The sequence below is a fragment of the Oncorhynchus keta genome, chromosome 30 (assembly GCF_023373465.1).
Source record: "Oncorhynchus keta strain PuntledgeMale-10-30-2019 chromosome 30, Oket_V2, whole genome shotgun sequence".
NCBI classification, from domain to species: Eukaryota; Metazoa; Chordata; class Actinopteri; order Salmoniformes; family Salmonidae; genus Oncorhynchus; species Oncorhynchus keta.
This window is the reverse complement of record NC_068450.1, coordinates 37,380,894-37,401,677: the sequence shown is the minus strand read 5'-3', so window position 1 is coordinate 37,401,677 and position 20,784 is coordinate 37,380,894. Positions and strand designations below refer to the sequence as shown.

The window sequence follows — 20,784 nt, the reverse complement described above, 5'->3', positions numbered from 1 at the left end:
ATTTCTCTCTCTCTAACAGTATCTCTCTCTCTCTCTCTCTCACAGTATTTCTCTCTCACAGTATTTCTCTCTCACAGTATTTCTCTCTCACAGTATTTCTCTCTCACAGTATTTCTCTCTCACAGTATTTCTCTCTCACAGTATCTCTCTCTCTCACTCTCACTCTCACTCTCTCACACACACACACACACACAGAGTATTTCTCTCTCTCTCTCTCTCTCTCTCTCTCACACACACACACACACACACAGAGTATTTCTCTCTCTCTCTCACACACACACACAGAGTATTTCTCTCTCACAGTATTTCTCTCTCTCTAACAGTATTTTTCTCTCTCTAACAGTATTTCTCTCTCTCTAACAGTATTTTTCTCTCTCTAACAGTATTTCTCTCTCTCACACATTATTTTTCTCTCTCTAACAGTATTTCTCTCTCTCTCTCACAGTATTTCTCTCTCTCTCTAACAGTATTTCTCTCTAACAGTATTTCTCTCTAACAGTATTTCTCTCTAACAGTATTTCTCTCTCTCTCACACAGTATTTCTCTCTCTCTCACACAGTATTTCTCTCTCTCTCACACAGTATTTCTCTCTCTCTCACACAGTATTTCTCTCTCACAGTATTTCTCTCTAACAGTATTTTTCTCTCTCTAACAGTATTTCTCTCTCTCTCACACAGTATTTCTCTCTCTCTCACACAGTATTTCTCTCTCTCTCACACAGTATTTCTCTCTCACAGTATTTCTCTCTCTCTCTCTAACAGTATTTCTCTCTCACAGTATTTCTCTCTCTCTAACAGTATTTCTCTCTAACAGTATTTCTCTCTAACAGTATTTCTCTCTCTCTCTAACAGTATTTCTCTCTCTCTCTAACAGTATTTTTCTCTCTAACAGTATTTCTCTCTCTCTCTCTCTCTAACAGTATTTCTCTCTCTTTCTCTCAGTATTTCTCTCTCTTTCTCTCACAGTATTTCTCTCTCTTTCTCTCACAGTATTTCTCTCTCTTTCTCTCACAGTATTTCTCTCTCTTTCTCTCACAGTATTTCTCTAACAGTATTTCTCTCTCTCACAGTATTTCTCTTTCTCTAACAGTATTTCTCTCTCTCACAGTATTTCTCTTTCTCTAACAGTATTTCTCTTTCTCTCTTTCTCTAACAGTATTTCTCTCTCTCTCTAACAGTATTTCTCTCTCTCTCTAACAGTATCTCTCTCTCTCTCTCAGGTTTGACAGTAACGCGTCAGTGAGTGAAAGCGGCAGCGGAGGTGATGGCAGCGATGACGAGGGAAAGCAGAAGAAGCCAGCAAAGAAGGCCAAAGTAGTGAAGGAGAGGAAGCCACGCAAAGAGGTGAGAGGGAGGAAGAAAGGGGAGGAGCAAGGGGAATGGGGGCGGAGTGAGTCGTGAACAGTGAAATGTATGTTTATTGTATCGGAGATAAATATACTTTCGTATTGACTCCTGGAGGCACCTAAATAATTTGTATTTATGCACATGTGATATGTGTGTGTGCTCATGTTTCTCTCTCCCCCTCTCTCTCTCTGTCTTTTAGAAGAAGCAGAAGGACACCAACGCCCCCAAGAGGCCGATGAGTTCCTACATGCTGTGGCTCAACTCCAGCCGCGAGCACATCAAGTCGGAAAACCCCGGAATCTCAATCACGGAGATCTCCAAGAAGGCCGGAGAGATGTGGAAACAGATAGGGAAGGAGGACAAAGAGGCGCGGCTTTATCTGCTCTCCTCATGTCTTTTTGTTCCTCTGTTCTGCTCTTCTCTCTTCGTCCCTCTCTTCTCCTGTTTTTTTTTTTTTTTTTGGGGGTTTATTTAAATGTCCTCCACTTAAAGACATTTTATTAAGGAACTATTTATTACATTTTAAATGTAGTAGCTGCTTGAATAAAACATTGTTTTTAATGGTGAGTGAGCGTTGCATCTCATCTCAGCTGTTGGTTGGGTGCCCTCCACTGGGCTCCATGGGCATTTTGAATAAAATAATTGTCACCCTAGCTAACTGTATTTAAACCGTTGTTTGGGAAAACAGATTGGTAACAAAGGGTCTCTCTCTGCTAGGGGTGGGAGAGGAAAGCAGAGGAGGCTAAGAAGAACTATGAGAAAGCCATGAAGGAATACAGAGAGAACGGTGGAGGCTCCTTTTCACCCTCCAAGAAGTACGAGACCTCACACACACACACACACACACACACACCAGGGGAGGCTGGTGGGAGGAGCTGTAGGAGGATGGACTCCTTGTCATAACTGGAATGGAACGGTTTGAAACATACGGAAACCACCTGTTTTACGCCGTTCCATTGACTCCATTCCAGCCGTGACAATGAGTCCGTCCTCCTACAGCTCCTCCCACCAGCCTCCTCTGACACACACACCCGTGAACATCAGATACGCACGCGACCAGGTACACTTACAAGCGCTCAAAACACACACTGGGGAACTTGCTTTTAACATGCGCACAAACGCCCGCCCATCTTTGACCATACGTGTCCCTTTTCCGTTTCTCCACCAGGGAGAGCAAGAAGGAGGACAAGGAAGGAGGCAAGAAGAGGAAGTCCGACGGGGGAGAGAAAGAAAAGGAGCAAGGAGGGAACGACAGTTTTAAGAGCCGAGAGTTTATCTCCAGCGAGGAGAGTTCGTCTGAGGGCGAACGGAAGAAGGCCAAGAAAGCCAAAGGCAAACCCAAGGGCAAGGTACTGCACCGTCACCATGGCAGCAATAGGAATAACTTTATTTCTGTAGCCATTTCCATGGATTATGATCAGAGCGTTAATTAAAATGAAATTGCGGGATTATCATAGTGACGACTCTTTCCCTCTCTTGCTCTCTCAGGAGTCTGAGGAAGAGGAGGAAGTGGTGAACACGCCCCCCAGCTCTGAGGAGGACTCTGACTAAGGAGAGGGGCCTCACTGGAGCTTCTGATGACATCAGAACGAACAGGGAACATTTGGACAAGTTTACACAGTGACAGGTGCACAAAGTCATGTGGATGATACACACACACACACACACACACACACACACACTAAGCGTTACATGGACCAATAACTTGTACTCTGTCTGTATGTCCAACACATTCTTAGAAAGTGAATTATTATGTACTACATTACCCATGATTCTACTGGATTCTATTCTCCCCATGGGGATGGTTGTAGTTTAAAAGCACTGAGACATGCAGGGTTCTTCAGTCTTCAGTTTTTTTTCTCTTGTTGCTTGTCCTTTTGACCTGTTTAGAGAAATGAAGAACAGCAATTCTGTACTTTTTTTACATTTTCATTTCCATGTCATGTTTGTTTCTTTGTTTTCAGACAGAATTAATAAATCTTTTGAAATAATCTTTGATTGTTTGTAGGAGCTTGAGGAAAGGAAGTCCTCAAGGAAATTAAATTATTTAGGAGGCGATAGGACAAAGCACAGGAAGCCATTTAGGAGTACTGGAATGGGGCCATGAATATCTTTAATGGGTAGAGGAGATGTCGGTTTAACCCCCTTGAGACAGGTCTCCTGTTCATATTATATACCCTGAAAAGACCCTCAGGAACACAAACTCACACACACCTAGAATATGTAGTTGAACTAAAATATACATGTAAAGTGTTGGTTTCATGAGCTGAAATATAAGATCCCAGAAATGTTCCATATGCGCACAAGCTTATTTCTCAATGTTTTGCACAAGTTTCTTTACATCCCTGTTAGTGAGCATTTCTCTTTTTGCCAAGACTAATTGATTTATCTTACAGGTGTAGCATATCGAGAAGCTGATTAAGCAGCAGGATCATTACACAGGTGCACCTTGTGCTGGGGACAATAAAAGGGCACACTAAAATGTGCCGTTCTGACACACAACACAATGCAATGCACACAGATGGCTCAAGTTTTGAGGGAGTGTGCCATTGGCATGCAGACTGCAGGAATGTCCACCAGAGCTGTTGCCAGAAAATGTCACGTTAATTTATCCACCATAAACCACCTACAAATCCACCTACAACGTCAATTTAGAGAACTTGTAAGTACGTCCAACAGGCTTCACAACAGCAGACCACGTGTAACCACGTCAGCCCAGGACCTCCACATCTGACTTCTTCACCTGCGGGATCGTCTGAGACCAGCCACCAGGACAGTTGATGAAACTGAGATTTTCTGTCTGTAATAAAGCCCTTTTGTGGGGGGAAGAACTCATTCTGATTGGCTGGGCCTGCTCCCCAGTGGGTGGGCCTATGCCCTCCCATACCCATCCATGCCTGCGGCCCTGCCAATTCATGTGAAATCCATAGATTAAGGCCTAACAAGTTTATTTCAATTGACCGATTTCCTTTATATGAAGTTGATATTTTTGTTCAATATATATTAGATGGAACACTACACAGGGGCAGATAAGGATAGCATCAACACTTATTTTGTACCCAAGTATGCACTCTTACTTTCTAACACAGCTTTTGTGTTTTCAAAAATGTAGGAGCGTTTTCAGACCATAAATGCGTCAACTATTCTACTGTCAAAATTGAGCCCGACTGCTTGCAAAAAGACGAACGCAACCGTACTTATCGCTCGAATCCAAGCAGACAACTGAGTTGGTCTGTCTTTAAAAAAAAATCCTAGTAGATTAATACATTTTCTTTGCAGTCATTAAATCATGTTGATCAAAATTGGCAGTATAGCTTATCAAAGGTGCATTATTATGGGCAATTACTCTCCTTTAATGCATAATTCACCAAACAATGTCAAATCAAGTACATTGTATATACAAATGTATGTTAACACCCCTTCAACTTAGTGGATTCGGTTATTTCATCCTCACCCGTTGCTGACAGGTGTGTAAAATCAAGCACACAGCCATGCAATCTCCATAGACAAACATTGACATCAGAATGGCCTTACTGAAGAGCTCAGTGACTTTCAACGCGGCACCGTCATAGGATGCTACCTTTCCAACAAGTCAGTTCGTCAAATTTCTGCCCTGTTATTGTGAAGTGGAAACGTCTAAGAGCAACAACGGCTCAGCCGCATACGGGTAGGCGACACAAGCTCACAGAACAGGACCGCTGAAGAGCGTAAAAATCGTCTGTCCTCAGTTGCAACACTCACTACTGAGTTTCAAACTGCCTCTGGAAGCAACGTCAACACAAGAACTGTTCGCCGGGAGCTTCATGAAATGGGTTTCCAGCCACAAAAAGCCTAAGATCACCATGCGCAATGCCAAGCATTGGTTGGAGTGTTGTAAAGCTCGCCGCCATTGGACTCCGGGGCAGTGGAAACGTGTTATCTGGAGTGATAAATCAAGCTTCACAATCTGGCAGTCCGACGGACAAATTTGGGTTTCACAGATGCCAGGTGAACGCCACCTGACCAATGCACAGCGGCAACTGTAAAGTTTGGTGGAGGAGGAATAATGGTCCGGGGCTGTTTTTCATGTTTCGGGCTAGGCCCCTTAGTTCCAGTGAAGGGAAATCTTAACACTACAGCACACAATGACAATCTAGACGATTCTGTGCTTCCAACTTTGAGGCAACATTTTGGGGAAGGCCCTTTCCTGTTTCAGCATGACAATGCCCCCGTGCAAAAAGTGAGGCCCATACAGAAATGGTTTGTCGAGATCAGTGAAGAAGAACTTGACTGGCCTGCACAGAGCCCTGACCTCAACCCCATCGAACACCTTTGGGATGAATTGGAACGCTGACTGTGAGCCAGGCCTTATTGCCCAACATTAGTGCCAAGTCTCACTAATGCTCTTGTGGCTGAATGGAAGCAAGTCCCTGCAGCATTGTTCCAACATCTAGTGGACAGCCTTCCCAGAAGAGTGGAGGAGGTTAAAGAAGCAAAGGAAAGGGAAAGGGGGATACTTAGTCAGTTATACAACTGAATGCATTCAACTGAAACGTGTCTTCCGCATTTAACCCAACCCCTCTGAATCCGAGAGGTGCGGATGGCTGCCTTCATCGACATCCATGTCTTCATGGGACCACCTCCATGTTAATGTCCATGATTTTGGAATGAGATGTTTGACGTGCAGGTGTCCACATACTTTTGGTCATGCAGTGTATTATTCCTGGTAAAAAAAATAAATAAATAAGCACATGTGCAGAATTGAATTCCGTCACAATCCAATTCCATGTATTCAATACAAAGGCTGGTTTGCTCATAGTTTTGTAGACCATTGCACAGAAACACGATCCACAATAGAAATAAGGAAAGGTGTACACAATGGAGGAACACAACTGATATGAATTTATAGGCCTCAATCAAATCAAATCACATTTTATGCACCGAATACAACAGGTGTATACATTACTGTGAAATGTTTACTTATAAGCCCTTAACTAACAATGCAGTTTTTTTTAAACGAGTTTAAAAAAATATTTACTAAATAAACTCAAGTTAAAAAAGTAACACAATAAAATAACAAAAACAATGCTATATATACAGGGGGTACCGGTATCGAGTCAATGTGCGTGGGTACAAGTTAGACGAGGTAATTTGAGGTAATTTGTACATGTAGGTAGGGTTGAAGTGACTATGCATAGATAATAAACAGCGAGTAGCAGCAGCGTAAAAAAAATGCACATCGAAGCAATGCTCTATAGAGGAAGGTCACAATGTCGAAGATGATGACTTGGGAGTAACGCATTTTCTGCATCTGTATGTCCACAATATTGTAAAAATTATATATCGTACACGGTATGACACTGACGGGGTGATTTAGAATTCCGTGCAGTAGTATTTACCGATTGCTGGAAACGTTGAACACAATTGCACACATTTCTCTTCTGATGAGGACAATGCAGGGGCACAACTTTCACTGGGGATGAGGCTGACATGCCCCCCACACGCATTCTGAAATTGCGTTTTTGTCCCTCTCTCAACCAGCTTCATGAGGTAGTCACCTGGAATGCATTTCAATTAACAGGTGTGCCTTCATTAAAGTTAATTTGTTGAATTTCTTTCCTTCTTAATGCGTTTCAGCCAATCAAGTGCAAAAAACAATCAAGCACTATGATGGAATTGGCTCTCATGAGGACCTCCACAGGTTGGAAGATCCAGAGTTACCTCTGCTGCAGAGTGTAAGTTCATTAGAGTTACTAGCCTCAGAAATTGCAGCCCAAATAAATGCTTCCCAGAGTTCAAGTAACAGACACATCTCAACATCAACTGTTCAGAGGAGACTGCGTGATTCAGGTCAATTTGCTGCAAAGAAGCCACGACTAAAGGACACCAATAAGAAGAGACTTGCTTGGGCCAAGAAATACGAGCAATGGACATTAGACTGGTGGAAATGTGTCCTTTGGTCTGGAGTCCAAATTTGCGATTTTTGGTTCCAACCACCGTGTCTTTGTGAGACGCAGAGTAGGTGAACGGATGATCTCTGCATGTGTATTTCCCATCGTAAAGCACGGAGAAGGATGTGTTATGGTGTGGAGGTGCTTTGCTGGTGACACTGTCTGTAATTTATTTAGAATTCAAGGAACACTTAACCAGCATGCCTACCACAGCATTCTGCAGCAATACGCCATCCCATCAAGTTTGGGCTTAGTGGGGCTATCATTTGTTTTTCAACAGGATAATGACCCAACACACCTCCAGGCTGTGTAAGGGCTATTTTACCAAGAAGGAGAGTGATGGAGTGCTGCATCAGATGACCTGGCCTCCACAATCCCCCGACCTCAACCAAATTGAGATGGTTTGCGATGAGTCGGAATGCAGAGTGAAGGAAAAGCAGCCAACAAGTGCTCAACATATATGGGAACTCCTTCAAGACTGGAAAGCATTCCAGGTGAAGCTGGTTGAGAGAATGCCAAGAGTGTGCAAAGCTGTCATCAAGGCAAAGGGTGGCTACTTGAAGAATCTAAAATCAAAAATATTTTTTGACACTTTTTTACTACATGATTCCATATGTGTTATTTCATAGTTTTGATGTCTTCACTATTATTCTACAATGTAGAAAATAGTAAAAATAAAGAAAAACCCTTGAATGAGTAGGTGTTCTAAAACTTTTGACCGGTAGTGTATATATACAGTATAAATATATATTATGTCCCCCCCACTTCTAAAACCAAAGTTGCGCCCCTGATACAATGTGTTATACTCTGTGAACAGAATACTTAACACTGAGTTTTGTATTCACTGATGACATTTGTATTTCAAGTTTTGTAAAAGGTGGTCCAAGATACGTAAGTCAGGGACTTAGCCAAAACAAAAATGATCAGAAGTTCGGTAATTTGATCCTTGCCGTTCTGCTATTGATACGTTTTAACACAGATCATAAGATTGCTTCTCTTAATTGAGTTTGTTGTAGAAAGTGTGGCATTAGTGGCTGTACTGAGAGAGATAATAGATATTACAGGAAGGGCTACAATGTTGTTCGGGTTGATGTGCCACATAGATGAACATTTCCAGATGTATCATAATAGTCAACGTTACTATAACATTATTATGTGGTCATCATAGTGGGAGGTAATAGTCTTCGCCTTCAGAACTGGAGGAGAGAGAGCCAGACCGGTCAGACGGCTGACTGAGCATGAGTGTGGGGTCAGAAGGTGAACACACTTATCGGAACCTCATCCTGGATGCAGAAAGTTGTTCAAACAAAGAGAGTAACCTTTAATGCTTTTCCTGCAGCTTCTACGTATGCATTGATCCAGTTTAACCAAGCAGGGGTCGTTTGTTTCAGAGTGAATTCTAATGTGAGTTGATGGCAGGGCAGGGTAGAGACAGTGGTTGTAGAGTGGGGTCAGAATAGGAAGGGTGGTTATTAAAAGGGGCTGGGTGAGGGGGGTGGTTTTTAAAAGCGAGGGGTACCGGGATTGATAGTGTGCGGTGCCGACCCAGAGGGATTCCTCTGTAAGACAGCGTCTCCTCTCCAAAATACCATGTTCATCAGAGATCCCGAAAATGACTACTCCTCCTCCTTCCCTCAGGTCGCTATAATTCAAACGTTTATGTGCGTATATATCTATAATTTCACTAATGTGAAGACATACTTTTGTGTCCGCGCGTGTTTATCTGTCTACGCTGAGTCATTTCCTGTATGATGATCACTTGTGGTTTTCCCTTTCACAAAAATGCCATTAACGAGAGAGACCTCAGTCAATCCTAGGTCGTCGCTCTCTATTTCTGTCTCTGTCTCTCTCGTTCTGTCTCTCTCTCTTTCTGTCTTTGTCTCTGTCTCACTCTCTTTCTGTCTCTCTTTTTCTGTCTCTCTCTCTCTCTTGCTGTTGCTCTCTCGGTCTCTCTCTCTGTCTTACTCATATCACGAGCACACCCCTTACTAAGTCTCTGCTTTATCATGTATGTCTGGGATGTGCTGTATATAGATTTCACAGAACCATGCCATTTCCTGAAACGTGATAACATTGCCTTGGCATGTGCACTCAGAGCTCATATAATCCTATTGTTAATGTATTAATTGTGTTTGTTACTTGCATTGTACTACTGTAATTGGCCACAGACGTAATGGAACCACTTAAGAAGTGAAGACATGACATCTTCCAGCTCGGTCTCTAGATATTATACACATGTACACAACACACACACACACAGGCACACGTGCCGCAAACACACTTACAACTGTTGAAATGCTTACATTAGCACACTTCGGTGTATGCCACTAAGCGGGATTATAATAGCCATTATCATTACACCCTTAATAGTATGAGAGACCTAGTTTGTATTGATCTCTCAAATGCATCTTACTGTGTGTTTACCGCTCTGCGGAGCACTGTTCACATGTTGTGGGGTTCCGTTGGAATTTGAACGTGTGTGGAGGTCGAAGGGCGATTTGAGGTAAGCGTTTTGTGTTCACATGTAGTGAGACACTCGTGTCAGAAGTAAGAGGGGAGAACAGTTTTGATGGGAAAGGGAGGGACTCAAGGGGCGGTCGGGAGATAGGGATTTGTGGTGAGGAGAGAGAGAGAGAGAGAGAGAGAGAGGACGTGATGGAGGAACAGAGAGATAAAGAGTTTTTCTTCTTTTTTTTTCATTTGCAGGAGAAAAGGGGAGGTCCAGCATGATTACCCAGCGAACCAGAGAGAGAGAGAGGGACAGGGTGTTACAGAGAGAGGTACTAAAGAGGGTGAGAAGCAGAAGGATCGACGACACACAGAGGGACATTTTTGTGAGACGTCTTCTCAGCAGCATTGTGTGGCAACTGAAGCAGTATTTACACACTTGTTGGGCTCTCACTCACCCACCTGGAGGAACTCTGATGCAAAATAGACTTGCAGCTGTTTCGCACGTAGACACACGCACGCACACACAACCCATCTCTCAGGATGTCTTTGCTATGGGGCTTTATTACAGACTTCTTCACCTACGAGACAACCAAGTCTGTGGTGGTGAAGAGCTGGTCTGTTGGAATCATCAACCGCGTCGTACAACTGCTCATCATCATCTACTTCGTTTGGTCGGTAGAACTTGTTTGTGTGTGTGTGTGTGTGTGTGTGTATGTGCGTGTGTGTGTGTATGATAATGTCGACCTCTGTCATCTTTCTTTCCCCCTTAATTCTTTCCTCTCCCAATGTCTTACTCCTGATCATTCTAGAACTATTGTTACTAATCGTCTTCCTTCCCCTCCCTGTCATTCTCCATAACCTTTGCCTCCATCTATCTTTCTTTCCTGTTTTGTCATTTAGGTGGGTCTTTTTACACGAAAAGGCATACCAGGTGAAAGACTCTGGCATCGAGTCTTCTGTCATGACTAAGGTGAAGGGCTTCGGTTACCATAACAACCGTGTGATGGATGTGGCGGACTATGTCGCCCCTACGCAGGTCTGTGACACCCAGACGCCTAACCGTGACATCTTACCTTTGACCCTAAACTAAAACAACACAGAGGTTATACTGCAGTGCTAACATAGTTACTGTACACAACGTGTATATTATAACTGTACACTGTGTAATATACACTGAGTATACCTAACACTAGGACCGTCTTCCTAATATTGAGTTGCACCCCAGAACAGCCTCAATTCGTCGCAGGCATGGACTCTACAAGGTGTCAAACTTCCACAAGGATTGCTGGCCCATGTTGACTCCAATGCTTCCCACAGTTGTGTCAGGTTGACTGCATGGATGTCCTTCGGGTGGCGAACCAGTCTTGAAACACGCAAGAAACTGTTAAGGGTGAAAAACCCAGCAGCATTGCAGTTCTTGACACACTCAAACCGGTGTGCCTGGCACCTACTACCATACCCCGTGAGAAGGAAATTACTTATTTTGTCTTGCCCATTCACCCTCTGAATGGCGCACATACACAATCCATGTCTCAATTGTCTCAAGGCTTAAGAATCGTTATTTAACCTGTCTCCTCCCCTTCATCTACACTGATTGAAGTGGATTTAACAAGTGACATCAATAAGGGATCATAGCTTTCACCTGGATTTACCTGGTCAGTCTGTGTCTCCAGCCACCCAAGTCATAGACTGTTTTCTCTGCTACCGCACGGCAAGCGGTATCGGACTGCCAAGTCTAGGTCCAAGAGGCCTCGAAACAGTTTCTACCCCAAGTCCATAAGACTCCTGAACAGCTAATCAAAGGGCTACCCAGACCCCTCTTTTACACTGTCGCTACTCTCTGTTTATAATCTATGCATCGTCACTTTAACTCAACCTACATGTACATTTGACCTCAGTTACCTCTCGCTTGTTATTTTACTGCTGCTGTTAAATTATCAACACTCAACACTTTATTGTTTTTTTTTTAAAACTTCTTAAAGCAGTGTTGGTTAAGGGCTTGTAAGTAAGCATTTACGGGGCAGCAGGGTAGCCAAGTGGTTAGAGCGTTGGACTAATAAACGGAAGGTTGCAAGTTCAAATCCCCGAGCTGACAAGATACAAATCTGTTGTTCCGCCCCTGAACAGGGAGTTAACCTACTGTTCCTAGGCCGTCATTGAAAATAATAATTTGTTCTTAAATGACTTACCTAGTTAAATAAAGGTCAAATAAATATAATTGCACTGTAAGGTTGTTGTATTTGGCGCATGTGACAAATTCAATTTGATTTGATTTGTCATGGGAGGAGCAGGTGTTCTTCATATTTTGTATACTCAGTGTACCAAATGTTGATTAAACGTTATTAAAATGATTGCAATAGGTGCACACACAAAGACTCGCCCAGTCAGCCGAAGTGTGGTACAAGAAGTCTATAGATACTTGATATAATGTCATTGAGCATTTCACTGTGGTAATGTTAAACACTTAAAGGGAAGTGCTTGGTGTGAGGTGATGATGGGAAACTAAATGAAGTCCTTTGGTTGGGTAGAATAAGTGTCTGAGTGGTTCATCAGAGTACATTAGTTAGTATTAGCCCAAGAAACTGGTTAAGTAGCATGGCAACGAACAAAAAAACGGGTTGCTAATGATAGCAAGAACAACAAAAAATATGTTGTTGGTTGAGGCTTTTAGATGGTTTCAGCAGTAGGCCTGATAGGTTGACTTGATGACGTTTAGGCTAAAGTGCTGGTTTGTATATGTGCTGACAGGGCGCCGCAGTGTTCTGCATCATCACCAAACTCATCGTCACGGAGGAACAATTCCAAGGCTTCTGCCCTGAGGTGAGTCCATTTCAGTCCAGTATACATGTAGCGGGTTACCTACCTGCTCCAGTTCTCTATACCATGGTTTTAACAATACAACGTACTCTACTCTGCAAAGCCCCCGCCCGTACCATTAACAAGAGCTGAGGCATTTAATATTGGGTGGTGACAGAGCTGCTGGTCGAAGGCCAATGCTATTAACGCCTGTGTATCTGTTCTTTGTGTGTTCAGAGTGACGTGAAGTACGAGTGTGAAACAGATGAAGACTGTGACAAGCATTTAGGGAGCTTCCTTGGAAATGGCGAGTTTCAACTATTTCCTCTTCTTGTTTTCTCCACCATTCCCCTCCTGGGACTCCGTTGATCCTTCCTCCTCTCTCTCTCTCTCTCTCTCTCTCTCTCTCTCTCTCTCTCTCTCTCTCTCTGCTCTGCTCTGCATGCATTATTCTGTGTTTTACGTTGTACACAGAGGACATTTTTGAAGAATTCTGTATGCAGAGTCTCAATTTGGTGTTTGTCCTATTTTGTGAATTCTTGGTTGATGAGCAGATCCCAGACCTCACAACCATAAAGGGCAATGGGTTCTATAACTGATTCAAGTATTTTTAGCCAGATCCGAATTGGTATATTGAATTTTATGTTCCTTTTGATGGCATAGAAGGTCCTTCTTGCCTTATCTCTCAGATCGTTCACAGCTTTGTGGAAGTTACATGTGGTGCTGATGTTTAGGCCGAGGTATGTATCGTTTTTTTGTGTGCTCTAGGGCAACGGTGTCTAGATGGAATTTGGATTTGTGGTCCTGGTGACTGGACCTTTTTTGGAACACCATTACTTTTATCTTAATGAAATTTACTGTCATGGCCAGCAAACAGTAGACATTTGACTCCAGATTCTAGTAGGGTGTTGCCGGGTGCTGCAGACTGTTCTAGTGTCCACGCCAATTCATTGATATATATGTTGAAGCGGGTGGGGCTTAAGCCACATCCCTGTCTCAACCCACAGCCCTGTGGGAATAAATGTGTGCCTATTTTAACCCCACACTTGTTGTTTGTGTACATGGATTTTATAATGTTGTATGTTTTCCCCCCAGTACATTGTTTTCACTGAGGAAATGTATGAGTCTTCTTTTAATGATAATGCAGAGGATTTTCCCAAGATTGCTGTTGACACATATCCCACGGTAATTATTGGGATCAAATTTGCCTCCACTTTGTGGATTGGGGTGATCAGTCCTTGGTTACAAATTTTGGGGAAGATGCCAGAACTAATTAAAGAGTTTTAGTATAGCCAATTGGAATTTGTTGTCTGTATATTTGATCATTTCATTGAGGATACCATCAACACCACAGGCCTTTTTGGGTTGGAGGGTTTTTATTTTGTCCTGTAGTTCATTCAAGGTAATTGGAGAATCCAATGGGTTCTGGTAGTCTTTAATAGTTGCTTCTAAGATTTCTGTTTGATCATGTACAGTGGGGCAAAAAAGTATTTAGTCAGCCACCAATTGTGCAAGTTCTCCCACTTAAAAAGATGAGAGAGGCCTGTAATTTTCATCATAGGTACACTTCAACTATGACAGACAAAATTAGGGGGGAAAATCCAGAAAATCACATTGTAGGATTTTTAATGAATTTATTTGCAAATTATGGTGGAAAATAAGTATTTGGTCACCTACAAACAAGCAAGATTTCTGGCTCTCACAGACCTGTAACTTCTTCTTTAAAAGGTCGCCACAGACGAGTACATGTCCCTGGGCCTGGAAATGATTGATTTCCCCTACCAGGATGGAGAAGCTATCTTCCTTAAAGTATGGGGGGGATATAGGTAGTACACAGGAGGACATTGTTCTCTGTTAAGATCATTTCCTTTTGAATTTCTAGCCAAATGTAAAATACTCCTGTTTTGATTAATTGAATGGAGTGAGTTAGGTCTGCTTTATACCAAATTAGCATACCCCCTGAGTCTTTTCCCTGTTTCACACCTGGTAGTTTGGTGGATGGGACTACCAGCTCTCTGTAACTAGAGGGCAACCAGTGGGTCCGTCTCCTCTATACCATGTTTCTTGTAGGATGACAATGTCTGTATTTCCGATTTCTTTGATGAAGCCCAGGTCCTTGCTCTTTAGGCCAGAGGCAGATGACCTCAGGCCTTGGATATTCCAGGATGAGGCTTTGTGTTCCATAAAGTGTCCAATGTTGTTGGTCGTGTGGTTTGGCCTCAGGCCAGTTAGTGTTAGTAGAGCCTGCTAAGCACCTGGTACATGTCATTGGCTTGGGCTAGTGTAAGAGTGGGGGCTGGGCCTGTTTGCCTGCTCACGGCCTGGACGTATGTGTGACTTCCATGTTGAAGCCCTCTTTGCGGGGGTGGGGTGCATGGGGTGGGCAGGAGGGGCATAGGTCTGATATGAGGGGGCCTAAATGGGGTGTGGGCATGGTTGATTTGGGGGGGGTTGATTGGTTGGGGTGGGGGTATGGATGTGGCTGGTGGTGTTGTGGCCTGGATGTAGATCCTCTCAGCGTGGGTCTTCTATGTGTAGGTCCCGGGGGTCCCGCAGGTCTGGGAGAGTGTCTCTCTGGTCTGGGTGGGGTGTCTATTGCTCCTGTGTGAAGTGTTGGGGCTGTGTTTGAGAGCGATGTCCTTTAGGGTCAGGGCAAAGGTGGGCACTGCTGCCTTGTATAGGTGGACCCGGTCATAAAGGCTGCTCAAGTCCAGGGTGGAGTGGTGGGCCAGGTAAACATTTGGTTTTGAGGCACAGTCATGGGAAATACTTGTGTTTACCCACTGTATTGTGGCAGGGTGGAAGTCTCTTCGTGGTAGCAGGGTGGAGATAGCAGGGTGGTAGCAGGGTGAACCACTTGTGTATTGGGGAAAGTAGAATCACTCCCTTGAGTGCTGTGGCCACCCTTTCCTACTGTGCTCTCAGGTCGTTTGTGCCTGTGTGTTTTATTATGTGGCTGGGTGACCCTAGTTGGTCCTCAGACAGAAGGTCTAGGGCGCGCTGGGTGTTTGGCCACCAGAGTTCAGACAGTCTGTGTTTGGGGAAGAGTTTTTCTTGTATATATTTCCCGTTTGAGTCCATAAGGAGAACAATCTGTGTCTTGTGTATGTCCTCAGTGGGGGGGGGGGGCTATCAGGGTGGCTGACAAGGGGAGGGTGCTCAGAGGGCGTGAGATCCTCTGGGCTTGGGGTTCTTCATTTGTCTGTCCCGCTGTGAATTCGACGTGGTCAGCGTCTGGGGTGGACTGTTCTGCTGTGGTGTCGAGACTTTTGTCGGGAGCTGAGTTGGGCTGTTCTGCTGGCTTCTCTGTGGGGGTGGCCACCTCTCTAGTGGGTTGTTCTCTGTCACATGCCATCCCCCTCACCCTCTCCTTCAGCAGTCTGATCATCTCCTCTAGTGCTCTGTTCTTCTCCTGCTCTTGCTTTTTCTACTGTTGAAGTTGTCTCACCACAGTCCAGAGTGCAGATTTGTCTCTCTCCACCTCCAGCTCTCCGGGTCTGGTTGAGGGGGTGTTGTTTAGCTGGACAATTTTTTTGTGCTGACTGGAGTGTGTTCACCTGCTATTCCAGCTTCACTTGCCTTACCTCCAGCTGGGTGAATGTATCCTTCATTTCAATGAGGGAGTAGTACTCTGTGCTGGGAGGTTGACTTTCCGCTTGGGGTTGCTCATCTGTGGGATTATATAATGAAGAGGTCTGGTCTGACCTGCTCGAGATGGGGGTATCTTTCTCGAGGGAGAGCTTCTCCTCCTGAGCTAATTCTTTGATTAGGTGAAAGTCCAGCTGAAACTGTTTGGGTTTTCCCTATACCAGTACTGTTCCAGACTTAGAGATTTATATTAGCTGACTCAGAGTCATCATTGTCTAGTATCCTGACTTTCCACCCCTCGGTAACACCCTCCCCCTCTTAACAGAGGGATAGTGTGCTAATATAGCACTGTGCCATGCCAGGGGATGGTCTGTGTGGGAGATTGCTGATGTTCTCATTGTTATAATAGTCAGCAAAAAGTGTCTCTTGATTTTCCATGAGGAGCTTAATTTTGTTTGCCCCCGGTGTTGCGTGGTGCAGAACGCACCAACATCTGGAGATTCTTGCGGTTGTGGGCGGTGCAGTTGCCATACCAGGCGGTGATAGATCCCAACAAGATGCTCTCAATTGTGCATCTGTAAAAGTTTGTGAGGGTTTTAGGTGACAAGCCAAATTTCTTCAGACTCCTGAGGTTGAAGAGGCGCTGTGTATTCTTCATCACACTGTCTGTGTGGGTGGACCATTTCAGTTTGTCTGTGATGTGTAAGCCGAGGAACTTAAAACTTTCAACCTTCTCCACTGCTGTCCCATTGACGTGGATAGGGGAGTGCTCCCTCTGCTGTTTCCTGAAGTCCACGATCATCTCCTTTGTTTTGTTGACATTGAGTGAGAGGTTGTTTTGCTGACACTACACTCCGAGTGCCCTCACCTCCTCCCTGTAGGCTGTCTCGTTGTTGTTGCTAATCAAGCCTACTACTGTTGTGTCATCTGCAAACTTGATGATTGAGTTGGACGCATGCATGGCCATGCAGTCATGGGTGAATAGGGAGTACAGGAGGGGGCTGAGCACGCACCCCTGTGGGGCCCCAGTGTTGAGGCGAAGTGTAGATGTTGTTACCTACCTTCAGCACCCGGGTGCGGCCCATCAGGAGGTCCAGGACCCAATTGCACAGGGCGGGGTTGAGACCCAGGGCCTCAAGCTTAATGATGAGCTTTGGAGGGTACTCTAGCCTTTAGCTCGGTGCAGATGTTGCCTGTAATCCATGGCTTCTGGTTGGGATATGTATGTACAGTCACTGTGGGGACGACATCGTCGATGCACATATTGATGAAGCCGGTGACTGAGGTGGTATACTCCTCAATGCCATTGGATGAATCCCAGAACATATTCTAGTCTGTGCTAGTAAAACAGTCCTGTAGCTCTCTCTCTCTCTCTCTCTCTCTCTCTCTCTCTCTCTCTCTCTCTCTCTCTCTCTCTCTCTCTCTCTCACTCACTCACTCACTCACTCACTCACTCACTCACTCACTCACTCACTCACTCACTCACTCACTCACTCACTCACTCACTCACTCACTCACTCACTCACTCACTCACTCACTCACTCGCTCGCTCACTCACTCTCCTCCACAGGAATAATAACTGGTGCCTGTGTGAACTCCTCTGAAGGAGGCCGCTGTGAGATGGAGGGTTGGTGCCCTGCCGAGAATGACAAAGTCATAATGTAAGACCTCTCTTTCATTTTCTCTTTCTCTCTCTCGCTCTGTCTCATAAAGAAAGCTGCTTCATATAGACCACAATATTATGAACATATGACATGTCATGTTTACAACTTGTGCATCCCACCTAGCTAAGTCCTTCTTCTCTCTTTCTTTTTTCTCCCTCCCCCTTTCTCAGGCAACCAATGATGGAGGTCGAAAACTTCACCATCTTCATCAAGAACAGTATCCGCTTCCCGATGTTCAACGTCACCAGGTGAGTCCGACACACCTCTCATTCCTGGGGCTGTATTGGGGAATCAACTCAAATCAAATCAAATGGATTTATATAGCCCTTCGTACATCAGCTGATATCTCAAAGTGCTGTACAGAAACCCAGCCCAAAACCCCAAACAGCAAGCAATGCAGGTGTAGAAGCATGGTGGCAAGGAAAAACCCCCTAGAAAGGCCAAAACCTAGGAAGAAACCTAGAGAGGAACCAGGCTATGTGGGGTGGCCAGTCCTTTTCTGGCTGTGCCGGGTGGAGATTATAACAGAACATGGCCAAGATGTTCAAATGAACAAAGGGAAGACCTTTATGATGTTGTTTTAGAGTACTTTCAGGAGGTCTCACTCCAACTTTCTTGTCAAGGCGTTGCCCTCTCTTTTCTACCGAAGAAGGGGATTTGGCTCTATCACTCAAATTTGTACCTTCTCTCTCCCACAGAGGGAACTTCCCGTCATCGCTGAATACAACTTATATCAGGAGCTGTACATATGACCCGGAGCACAACCGCCACTGTCCCATCTTCAAGGTGGGAGATGTGCTGCGCTATACTGGACAGAACTTCTCCACCATCGCTCAGACAGTGAGACTCATCTCCTCCTCTCTTCATCATCATCTCCTCTATCTCCATCTCTCTCCCCCGAAGGTCTCCCATCTTTCTTTTCTCTCCTCTCCTCTCCCTCTCTCTTATATTCTGCTTTCTCAACCTCTCTCTTTCCCACTTCTCCCTCTCCATTTTATATACCTCCAGTCCCACCTGCTTGTCCCTACCTTTCCTCTTCCCCCTCCTCACCTATCTGTCCTTCTCTTCTTTTCCCTCCCTCTGTCTCCCTCTATCAGGGTGGAGAGATCGGGATCAATATTGAATGGGAGTGTAATCTGGATGAGTCAGAAGAAAGATGTGAACCACATTACTCCTTTACGCGACTTGATGCTGTGTTTCAGAAGAACGCCATCTCTCAGGGATACAACTTCAGGTACTGTAACCCCTTTCAGTTTAGTACTGTTCAAGAGACTCCCCCGTCTTTCTTCCTCCTTCTCCCCGTCCTCTTTCTTTTCCCCTCTCCATCCTTCTTACCCCCCTCCTCCTCTCGTTTTATTTCTGTGTTCATTGACACGGTCTCCCCCTCTCTCATCATCCACAGATTTGCCAAATATTACAAAACGGAGAACGGTATAGAGAATCGGACGGACTTCCGCACTCTCCACAAGGCCTACGCCATCCGCTTTGACATCCTGGTCACTGGGCTTGTGAGTGTGGATTAGGGTGTGTGTGCGTGTACCTGTTATCTGTGTATTATACGGGATTCATCTGTCTTTGTCCTTTCAGGCTGGGAAGTTCAACACAGTTCCTACTCTGATCAACCTAGTGGCAGCCTTTACCTCTGTGGGACTGGTAAGGCTTCTGAACTCAGACTGTAGGTCATGCAATACGTTTAGAATGTTACCTCCATCAACCCTAGAATCGAGGCAAGTATTTCAGGATTTTTTTTAGGTCAACTTGTGTAACTGTCTTTGTTCTGATATGCTGCAGGGTACGGTCCTCTGTGATATCATCCTCCTGAACTTCCTGAAGGGGGCGGACCAATACAAGGCCAAGAAATTTGAAGAGGTTTTTTTTTAAATTACTCAGATAAAAGCATATTTTTTTGTGTTATATTGTAAGTAATTTGTGTGTTGGGAGAGAGCGGTGAAGAGCATCTCGAGACAGTCTTATTCTCTCTCTCTCTCTCTCCCTCGCTTCCTCTCCCTAGGTTTCTGAGTCACAGATACAGATATTACTCTCCCGAGAAAGTTGCAGCCAGCTGTCAAACAAAGCAGAGGAGAAGATTTCAGATGACTCGGGAGCTGTCTCCCTTTACCTGGACCAGCAGCTTTGAGTGACAGTCCACTTCAACCAATCGGCAGAGAGGATCCTCCACTACTTCCTTATTTTACTAGCAGCTGTTGATAAGTCCTATGTTCATGTGAGGGAAGGTAACGATTTTACGTCTGAGGAACTTTTAAAATGTTGTTTTGGGGCAAACTATTTCTGAACTCTACTGTAGCTTAAAATAACATTATAAACAGTTACATCAATATACATAAACGCTCTGCCCTGGTCCCATTGCTTTTGTACATATACTATGTAGTTCATATGTTACATTTACCTGGCCTCATACCTTTCTTCATCTCTGTCTTGCTCTCATAACCTCCATTTGTGATGTTCTATAACGATGGGGGGTTTAAAGGGGTGAAGAGATGACGTGGTTCTATAATCATCTTGGACCCTCAAAAAACAACAGTAACCAGTAAATAAATTGGTGGGAATTGACTGAGTCGCGCCTGCTGAATTTTGTGTGTGTCTGTATCTGATTCTATTGCAATACACACCCGATATACACACACACATGCACACATAAAAACACACCTCCCACCACGGACCCATCTCAGCACCAATAGATCAGCGTAAGAGCATCTTAAATAGGACACTTCAGGATTTTGGCCTTTATCTACGTACTTGTGTGTCAGATGAACTACTGGATACCATTTTAATTTCTCTGTGTCCAGTATGAAGGAAGTTAGAGGTCATTTTGTGAACCAATGCTAACTAGCGTTAGTGCAATGACTGGAAGTCTAGGTGGACCAGGTGGACAGGGCTGGTCTGCCAGTTACATGGACGACAACCCAGGTTTCAGCGGGTGGAATAGTGGAAAACAATTTAAAATATCATGGTACAGCTATATGGACACTCAATCATCATGGTACTTTT

At 44.4% G+C, this 20,784-nt stretch overlaps 2 protein-coding genes across 6 annotated transcripts in view; both read left to right on the top strand.

The window, feature by feature from the left end:
• Positions 1 to 3,337, top strand: part of LOC118363969 (FACT complex subunit SSRP1-like) — a 63,217-nt gene extending 59,880 nt beyond the window's left edge. For both annotated transcript variants that reach the window (XM_052488384.1, XM_052488385.1), the window contains exons 14-18: positions 1,220 to 1,343; positions 1,546 to 1,713; positions 2,064 to 2,161; positions 2,515 to 2,695; positions 2,835 to 3,337. In XM_052488384.1, the coding sequence (XP_052344344.1) occupies positions 1,220 to 1,343; positions 1,546 to 1,713; positions 2,064 to 2,161; positions 2,515 to 2,695; positions 2,835 to 2,897 (634 nt within the window). In that variant the 3' untranslated portion in view covers positions 2,898 to 3,337. The remainder of the gene's footprint in view (positions 1 to 1,219; positions 1,344 to 1,545; positions 1,714 to 2,063; positions 2,162 to 2,514; positions 2,696 to 2,834) is intronic.
• LOC118363502 (P2X purinoceptor 3-like) lies at positions 2,836 to 20,351 on the top strand. 4 transcript variants are annotated; one of them, XM_052488387.1, is made up of 14 exons: positions 2,836 to 2,973; positions 9,983 to 10,056; positions 10,296 to 10,398; positions 10,628 to 10,763; positions 12,476 to 12,547; positions 12,761 to 12,830; positions 17,682 to 17,772; positions 17,946 to 18,023; positions 18,474 to 18,615; positions 18,873 to 19,009; positions 19,178 to 19,283; positions 19,363 to 19,428; positions 19,567 to 19,644; positions 19,787 to 20,351. In XM_052488387.1, the coding sequence occupies exons 1-14, from the start codon at positions 2,924 to 2,926 to the stop codon at positions 19,910 to 19,912; spliced, it is 1,329 nt and encodes a 442-aa protein (XP_052344347.1). In that variant the 5' UTR covers positions 2,836 to 2,923; the 3' UTR covers positions 19,913 to 20,351. The 4 variants fall into 4 exon arrangements, with proteins under 4 accessions (XP_052344347.1, XP_052344346.1, XP_052344349.1 ...); XM_052488386.1 differs by having other exon boundaries at positions 9,983 to 10,068; XM_052488389.1 differs by lacking the exons at positions 2,836 to 2,973; positions 9,983 to 10,056 and having other exon boundaries at positions 10,256 to 10,398.
• Positions 20,352 to 20,784: the final 433 nt, after the last annotated feature.